Raw genomic sequence first — 9,441 nt, 5'->3', positions numbered from 1 at the left:
ACAAGCACCTTTGGGTGCACACACGCCATAGCCAGCCCCAACAGCCAGAGACATACAGCGAGCAGCGTCCCATCCTTTCCTCTCCCCTTTCCCTCCCTGCTCTCCAGCTAACTAGTCTGTACAGCCATAATGGGATGGGGGATGGCAAGGAAGGAAGAAAGGAGAAAATTAACCTCTTAGCAGTGCGGTAAATCGGTAACACCCTGCAGCACGGTAGGGTTGGAGAGGAGGAAGAGCTGGGACCGGGACTCTGCAACCCCGCGTTCTTTGCTTTGGTACAATAACTAGATCACAGCAGCAAAGCACAGCCCAGCTGCCCTGGGTGCTGCGGGGCTGGGAGGCTGTGGTGGATGGGACGTCCCTGGGATCTTGAGCACGGGGAGCATCTCCTTGGGGACAGGCTGTCCTGTGTCCCCCAGCCCTTCACCCTATGGCTGCGGGCGCAGAGAGCAGCACGAAAGCCAGCTTTGCCCTGAGGCCACGTGGGAAGAGGATTTACTGTCGGAGCTCAGAAACCCACCTGCATCCTAAGTAAGGCATTTCTCAGGCATGGGATGTGCAGTTCGAGAGATGGCCTTGATCTCTGTGAACCCAAGTAGCAGCTCAACTCTGAAGCATCTCCAGCAGGATCTTTTCTACCTCCCCATCACATGTTCCTCTTTATGCTTTTTTTCCCCCTCTCTGAGACATCCTAAAAGCACTATTCTCTTAATTAAATTTCAGCCCCAGGCCAACAGCTAATTGAGAGTTCTGAAATTTTTGTTCAACATACTTGGAATTCAGTTAAAACCCAGTTCTCTTCTCCTCTTTCTGTCCTTATCTGTCAAGTGCTCTGTGACCCTTTGTTATTTTTTGAGAAGTAATTGGCAGATAAATTCCCCTGGCACCACGAGATCTCCAGCAAATGCACCAGAGCATTAAACTCTGTAGATGAGGAATGAGTTCCTGCTCCTTCCCCCTGCACATATTCTGACATGTTAGGAGGAGTTGAGAGAGTTTTAGGTGGAAGTGGAGGCAGAAGGTCAGCACTCAGCTTGCTAAGGAGATGCTGGTTGAGAGAACAGGCAACTGCGTGCTGTTGGAAAATAAATCACTAGCAGAAAGGAATTAAAAGAAATAACTCATCACTGTAACTTCCTCTGGATAGCCAGGGTCTGAGTAAAAACGTTAATTCCTTATAAGAAATCAAAGGGCCCCGTTCCAGCTTCACCCTGGATTACCTTGTACCCTGCAACAGCCCACCACACTTGTAATGTCTGAAGCTGCATTTTACCCTTAGCATTTATTTAGTCTCAACAGCATAAGCGTAATCTGCAAGTTTACAAATATGCCACCAAAGAGAGAATCTATTACTCCCAAGTAATTTACCACATTGAAGCCATTCCTCAGTTTAATCTAACCTGTTATTTCTTAATTAAAGCTCATTATTTCTAACCCCTACCCTTCCAGTGCTTGTTAACCTGGTAAAATGCCATCTGCTTTCTTCAATTACAAGCAAACAAGTCCCCTGGCAGGAGAGGGGGGACCTGGCACTGCCACGGAGCCCCAGGGAGAGGGGATGAATTTGTGAGCAGTGCAGAGAGAGGGAAGGGCTGGTGGGAGAAGGGTAGGTGAGGTTTATGGGCCTGAAGAACTGCAGGTTGGCTGAAGCACACAGCATTTAGAGACTTTCAGTTTAGGAGACACCACATCCAGCATATTTACCTGAATCTGGCTAGTCCCAATACATTGGTGATAGAGACCACATAGCAATCGCCTCTGTGTGGTGCACAGATGAGTACCCAGGAAGGGTTATTTACTTGTGCCAAACACAGAAGTTTAAAACTTACCAAATTTTCAGTTTAAGCCCCAGTCAGGTTGTCTTCTTACCTTGTCTCTAGATTTGGGTGGTGGAAAAGATACTTTCAGGGGTGAAATTGGGCATCCACGCTATCCTGTGCCAGAGGAGACCATGGCCATGCTGATGACTCTTTGGGAGAGCCTCCCCCCTGCAGTCCTGGCCAGCATCCCAGGAGCCAGCCTGCCCCAGGGCCACATTAGGGGGTAACCCACAAAACACCAGCAGTTCCCTAAAAAACAGGGTGAAAAGACCATGAAGGCACCCAGCACCTCCCTGCAACCAGAGCAGGCTATTAGAGCTCAGCTTCTGCTCTGTGGTACAATCCTGCAAAGAGCACATTAATAAAGTTAAAATCACGGTACTTTTAAATTAGTAATACTCAGGTCACTGAAGAGGATGCTGAGTAAATGCTTAAATATTTCGGAGCCACAAGAGAGAGTGGACCACACATTAGGGAATGAATTGGATACAGCCCCTTTTCAATCTGCTCTGCCCCTGGCTGCTTCTTTGAACTAATTAGTTCAAGCAGGCCCCAATTAAGGAGCTGCTAATGAAGCCTGGGGGATAGTCCTACAGCAATATTAATGCAATCACTCAGCAGTTATTTGTTTATTTTGCAATTCGTGTTTCCCAAGGCCTCTGGAGGCCTCTTTGGCCAGCATTCCTCCTAGACCTGCCTTCTCTCTTTGCTCGCTCAGAAGTTGATTCTCATCACCCTTCAAACTAAGGCATCCATCTTGGGGAGCACGCTGTAACGCACAGTGGATTGAAGCTTGCCAGGCCTGCAGGACTGACTCTATTTTACTAAAATACCCTCAGTTTAGCAGTTAACCAGCCCTGCAAGTTTCTGTCCTGCCAGGGTCTAAATGCAGACCCCGATGGGAGGGCATCGCTGGCATTGCCCGTGCCCCAGATCAGGGGCACTTTCCCAGCTATTGCCCGAGGGAGGGGACATGACTGCAACACTACAGGTCCCCTGTGGCATGGGTGATGGGCAGAAGTATTAAGGGCAATCTGTGTTTTATAATTGCTGAATCTTGTTTAATAACCACCTTGTGAATTGTGCTCTATGTGCTGTTTCTGTAGAGACAGGGGATGCTGCAAGTGCACCAGTGGCCGCTCACTGCTCCTCCAAAAGGTAATGCCTGAAGCCACAAGACAGGAACCCTTTAAAAGCTTTCCCCTTTCAAGAAGAAGGTCCTGGGGTGGTCCTGGTGCTAATATGATTTTGAGACAGTCAGCAAGGGCCCATTGGTCTCCTGTGCTGGCTGATCCTGTCCGTCCTTGCGGGCACAGTGTGGGTGGCTGCTCGGAGGAAATAAAATAAAAGCAACTTTTTCCAGCCACGCAGTGCCAGTGTTTCTGACAGGATAAGGTGGCCACCGCAGGCCCCCTTGCTGCCAGCCCCGAGCCAGGCATGGTGTGCCCATGGCTCCTGGGCCAGAAAAGAGCACAGTAACCCCTCTGCGCTTCCTAGCACCTACTTGCTGCCAGGGCCACCTTCGCCCCAGGTCTGGCCCTTCCTCTCACACAAAGACGAAGGCCAAGAGAGGGGGTTGCTCCCGTGAGCCTCAATGCCCTGCGAGGACGGTGGAAGGTAGCACGGCCATCCCCAGGACGCCTCGGCAGGTCACGCTCAAAGGACACGGGCGCTCAGATTGCACCTTCCCTCCCGCCGGTGGAGGCTAAGGCCGCTGCCCTTCGGTCACAGGACCAGGCCAGTGCCTTTATCCTGGTTCTCACATGTCGGACACCTCCCTGCCCGCACCCGGGAACGCTCGGCCAGGAGCAGTGCGGGGGACGTTACCTGTGAAACCAGCAGTTCCCGAAGCAGAGACCCAGCGCTGCTCCCCCCACCCTGGGGAAGGGGCAGGCCTTTTGTTTTGCCTTTATTCATATTTTTGAAGCAATACGTCATTGCTGTAGCAGCAGACCCACCTCCCTCCCTGCTGCCTCTGCCACACATGGGCCAAAGATCTGCTCCATTCATCAGCCTGAGATTTATGAGGTGCAAAGGGCTCAGGTTACCCCACTGCCCCCAGCCTCCTCCTAGAGACGGGATGAATGAGATGCTGCTGGTTCCTCCCATACCAGAAGCAAAACAAGCCCAAAGGAGAGTGAAGCCATCATTTCACCAAACTCAGCTCCTTAAGTCTGTACTAGAGCACAAAATCTTCTGCCACAAGACTCCTCGCACCCACAGAAGCCAGGGGAGGCCCTGCTGTCTGCAGAGGCTGAGCCTGCGTCCCGCCAGCCTCTCTGCACAGCCCAGCTTTGCTCATGTGAGACACTCCAGAAATAGAAAAGGGATTGAAGGTTTTGGCTACTCTGGATTCCTTGGGCCCCTGGGCCCTGCTGCCCCTGGCTGGTGCTGGGCTCTGCTCTCCCATCCTCCCCTGTAAATCACTCTTTCCCCGAATGCCATTTCCCTGTCCCTCATGCCTGGCTTTCCTCTCACTTTGGTCATTTCAAGGGGCTGAGTGAGAGGACGGGCGATGGGCGGAGGAGAATCAGTCCTCCCCAACCCCAGGAGAACTGTGGTACTGGAGGAGCCGGCAGTGACGCACAGCTTGGAAGAAACTTGGCAGCAGCCCTGGGGTCAGGAGGCAGTGAAGGGACCTGTCACCAGTCGTCTGCATCACCCGGGCAGGCTTTGGGCCAGTGAGCTGCCTTTCTTCCCGGCCCCATGAAACCTCTGGCAGAGGCCAGCGTGATGATGGCACACAGAGCTTGCAGAGAGCAGTAGGTGTCCTCAAACATCTGGCACCAAACTTTTAAAAAACAGTAAGTGAAAACAATTCTCTTTGCAAAGTACCCCCCACCAACAAAAAAATACAAGATTTTGAAATAGATACTGGGAAAAAGCTAAAAACCATCCAGATGCCACCTACGAAATTCTGTGCCACATGTTGATGAACTCTCCTTCAAGACTGGAGTGAACATGTCAACCTGGAATGAAACCTGGAGATTCCCCTGCAAACATCCACATGGGTACAGTGAGCAGATAACTGTTTATTATTGCACGTAATCCAGCAGAACAACCGACAGAAAACTCTGGACAGTAGTACACAGATTGTAGTAAACAGCTTGCAAAATCTGTGATGAAGGTATTTTTGTGTGAAGAGTGAAATATATCTGCATCTTTGTAAGACCTGAAAAGTATAACACAATATCCTAGTCAGTTTTGAAAGCATGCATTTTGAGGTAAATCCGTTATTTTTGCATCTAAGAAAACAAAATCCCTAAGGGGCTATATATATATATATCTCCATATCTCAGTGTGATATGGATATATTTATATGTCACATAAAAGCAAATCTACCTACTTTTCTCAGAAGGTTACTAGGAGGAAAGCACATTACTGAGTGCACATCACATGCATAAAAAATTGGGGCGGGGGGGGAATTACCTTAGCACTGTTGAAAAAGATCCATTTTTGTGCTTAGTGATAAATAAAAGCCCCTCAGGTCTCTCAACGGAAATTGTCTTGGTGGTTAATAAAAGCAGTTGGCATACTGAAACTGCAGAGCTGGCAAGTGAGTGCCAGCAAATGGAGATAAAGTGTCAAAGGCAGCAGAGCCTGGGGTTTGCAATACATTTATACTTAAGAAAAAAAGGAAAGAGGCAAATTGCTACTAAACTATGCTCTGTGGAAGTGTAGATGATGCTGCACAGGTTTCTCAGGACTGGTACAGCCACATGGCTTTTAGGAAGGGATCACATTCACTTCTCCCACAGTTAACACCATGTATTTGCTACTGTGGCAACGTTCCTGAGCTGAGTAAGGTTAAAAAATAAACTTGGTTCACAAAGAAAAGTACTGAATTATTCTCACTCTCTTATGCCATAATTAGAGCAGATACATTAGGCAGGTTTTGCCCTGTATTGCCAGTCAGTGTAAACCCCTGCCTGTCTGCCACCCCATCTCTGAAATCCTTTCAGATTGACCTTTGGAGCAGACTGGGCATCTGTTTTTTTCCTTAACCATCATTTCCCCATTCTTCCCAGTCCCTCAGGTTTTCCCACCCAGTCCTGTGCTGTGGGACTTCAGGATACACAGAGGTGCACAACCGGCTATAAATAATATTTCTGATTATCTTAAAAAGGGATAGAAAATACATATTGCTCTTAAAAGAAGGAAGAAACAGGTCCAAGCACTCAGCTTCACGCTAAACTGTAACTTCATCTGTGCCGACTTTCTAAGCTCGCACTGCTAAGGATTGGAGCAGATCATGGTGGAAACATCTCCTGCCAAAGGTCACTCTCTGTTGCAGCTTTGGGAAGAATTGGTGCAAATGGCCCAGGCCTCTAAGCCTCGCACACAAGAACAACAGCTAGAATTGCCCCACTGCGCTCTACCACCACTGAGAGTCTGGCTGCTGTGTATTTTTGAGCCTAACACCCAAATACACTGGAGTCACTCGGGTCTCTGCACCTTTTTTTCTTTCAGGAATAACGTAACCTCTCCCACAACAGCCACCCTGCATCCTCTGGTTGAAAGTTTGTTCACCCTGTTGCAATGAGAGAGCCCAGGAGCCCCGCTGCAGCCCAGCGTGTCAAGGGGAGGAACGTGCAGGTGTATGGTGGTGTTTTTCAGTAAGTACCTCCTTTTCATTTTAAGTCACAACATTTTCATAGAAAAAAGGGGTAAAGAGACAAATTCAGCACACTTATTTCCCTTCCTGTTACAGTGAGAAGTCTCCCACTGCAAGACGCCTCTGTGCAGAGTATTGCTGGAGGCTGGAGAGCACTTGGACGGCACCTGGTCCCGAAATGGGCACCATCTCCACCTGCAGCACTCCCCACATGCACAAACAGCCTCGGATCAGCCAGTCCCTCGCACCCCACCCCACAGCCCCCATCCGTGGCACTTCGGCAGGCATGGGCAGCACTCTGGTTACACTTCGATAAGCCCAATTTCAACTTGCTCCCCCTCTCAGTCCTCCATACATGGAAAAAGACTCCAGGCGACAGGGAAAGGAAAGACTTTTTGTTTGTCCATCTGGATGACTTCCAAGCGTGGAGGGCGACATTGTCCACCCCTAGCCGTGGCGCAGCTCTCGTGAGTCTTTTGGTTGCTGTGTATTGTTTCATCTCCACGCATGGATGATATTCTTTGGGAAATCTCTGACACTGAGTCAACCAAGGGAGTTACAAAACACATCAGTGTGCACGCATGAGACCTCACTTGTTCTCCTACAGCTACAGATAAATTCCTCATCCCTGGCATGACAGGAAAGTTGATGGCTTTGGTGAGAACAATTTAAGGCAACTGCTAGTTTATACACAGAAGACAAGGAGGCTGAATTGCAGAAACCCTGGCTTTTCCTTGGTAGATTGCAGAGGCCAGCCACAGCCTGGGACCAGGGAGACTGAACTGCTCTTCAGGCGCTTTCATTTAAGGTTGATGTTTGCAGTGCAACCTTGGGATCTCAAGTCCTCCTCTTAGGTGTTTCCAGGTGGCTGAGATTTAATCCCCGCCAAGGTCTGTGGTCTCCATCAGCAGCAATGCCTGTCCCAGACACAGATGAATAGGAGAGTCAAGGGGGAGCAAAACACACAACTGACACATGATCATGGCTGTTTGCAAGACTTTCAGCTCTGCAGGCTGAGTGGGGACTAATAACATCACAGAAAGCAGTGCCCAGCAGAACAGTTTTAATCCCCAGGAGGCCCCGGGAAGGCAGCCTCATACCCTCATGGGGGCTTGGGAGGCACCCCTCGCATTATGTTCATGTGAGGCTTAAGGGTCAGGTTCAGCCTTGATGGGATTTTTTTTGCAATATTTGATCCCAAGGCAACAGAAATCTTGTGCAAACCCATGATGTATTCCTGTGTGCAGGAACTCCAGAGGCACAAGTAACCTCACAAGGTTTTATTGCCACCAAATCCAAATGCAGACCCGCATCCCAATTCAAGTGGAAGACCTGGGGGAGCTCCAGTTTAACCTTAGTCAGATACACATCTCAGCTCATATTTACCTTTGGTAACACCAACTACATAACAACAGTGGCAGAACTAGCACTGGTACAATTAGAGCTGCAAACTTCAGAGTTTCACGTTTGCTTTGTGTTCCTGCCTCTTTGCTGCGCTGAATGCCAAGAAATATTGCAACGCACAAGATACCTGGCAGCCGTGGCTGCAGAACAGCAAATTGAAAGTGTTTCTTGCAGCTTATTTGCAGAAAACAAATTTCAAATTTAACATCACACATCCTTGCACTGGAAGTCTCCACGAATCATGTCCATCCAGCTGGGAAGGCAAAAGTATACTGTGGCATTGCATCCAATAAACACAGTTCAATTTTTTAACTTTGAGGAAATGATTTTATGAAAAGACTAGAGAACTATCCACTGAAATTACTCCACAGACCACTCTTTGAACAGACAAGGGGTTACTGAGAATCTCAACGCTCAATGCAAGGCAACTGCATCTATTGAATAAATGCCCATGCGTTTTCATCACCAGGGCATCCACTAGTGAATGATTTACTTTAGCAGTAAAGCCAACCAACCCTAAAATGTCCACAGTGAAGTCTACAAAATGAGGATAAAATCTCGTTGCTTCTCTTACCTTGTCCGAGGGGCACATCATGTCAAAAAATGTACAAATAGGATGGCCAGACCAATGTTCAATAAGATGACCATGCAGATCACGATTGTGTTAGGTCCCTGAAGGAAAAACCCAGAACAGAGTGTTACGCATGGCAGTTCCAGGTGAGGAGATAGATACAGCTTGATTCTGCTATTCAAAACCACCAGAATCATCCCCTCCCAATGCACATAAATCTGGCACTTAACAACCAGCTTGAATTTCAAACTAGTTGAGTATCTATCAATCCCTATTCCTATTTCTCCCCTGCAGACTCCTAAGGAGGCTAAATCAGGTTTCTTCTGAGGCTAAAGCAGATTAAAGGAGACCCTGAACACAGGCACACAAACTGCCAAGCCTATGTCAAGCTGCTCTTCCCATCTCATTTCTCCACCCATATTGCCCACGTCTGTAGAGCTGCCATTTTTAAGATGAACAAATGCATCTGTATGAGATTGCTCTAATTTCAGACCAAAATATTTCCAGGCTGTGCTTTTCTTAAGTCGCGTTGGAACCATTCATGTCCAAAGGGCTGCAAGATGAGAAGCAGCGGGCTAATAAAATGTCTGGTTTTACAGCTGTATTTGCTAACAGCAAAATTGAATTTCAGTGACTGTATTTTAAACCTGGGAAATCAGCTGGTGATTTGATACCACAGTTCAGCTCATGAGGTGCCACTACTGCAGAAACTAATAGTAACAGGTGAAAAAGAAACCCCACTCAGCTTTTTCTTCCCTGTCCTACATTTTCCCCCCAGTTTTCCAGATCCGTGTTGGCTGGTAAAGGGGTGGGAAAAGAAGGGGAGAACAGTCTAAAAAGTGAATCAGAAGATGCCCATTTTTCTCAAATTTTGAAATGGGGACGTGTCTGAAAGCACATCTGCCCTGGTGCAGAGAGGAAGTTAAAAAAAAAGGGTTATGAACACCAGCCCCAGCAGCGGAGGCAGGGCAGGCTGGGAAGGCAGCAGGAGAAGGGAAAACCGAGGCCCTCTTCCAGCAGGCTTTGGGATC

The 9,441-nt window shown here is 48.4% G+C and overlaps 1 protein-coding gene across 1 annotated transcript in view; it reads right to left on the bottom strand.

The window, feature by feature from the left end:
- Positions 1-4,834: 4,834 nt before the first annotated feature.
- JPH2 (junctophilin 2) overlaps positions 4,835-9,441 on the bottom strand; it is a 34,129-nt gene continuing 29,522 nt past the window's right edge. The window contains exons 5-6 of the mRNA XM_075018660.1: positions 8,414-8,511; positions 4,835-7,352 (exon numbers count right to left, since the gene is read on the bottom strand). Of these exons, the coding sequence (XP_074874761.1) occupies positions 8,431-8,511 (81 nt within the window). The 3' untranslated portion in view covers positions 4,835-7,352; positions 8,414-8,430. The remainder of the gene's footprint in view (positions 7,353-8,413; positions 8,512-9,441) is intronic.

Source organism: Buteo buteo, chromosome 2 (genome assembly GCF_964188355.1).
Source record: "Buteo buteo chromosome 2, bButBut1.hap1.1, whole genome shotgun sequence".
NCBI lineage: Eukaryota > Metazoa > Chordata > Aves > Accipitriformes > Accipitridae > Buteo > Buteo buteo.
The sequence above is the reverse complement of the archived record's forward strand: the minus strand, read 5'-3'. Positions and strand labels throughout refer to the sequence as shown.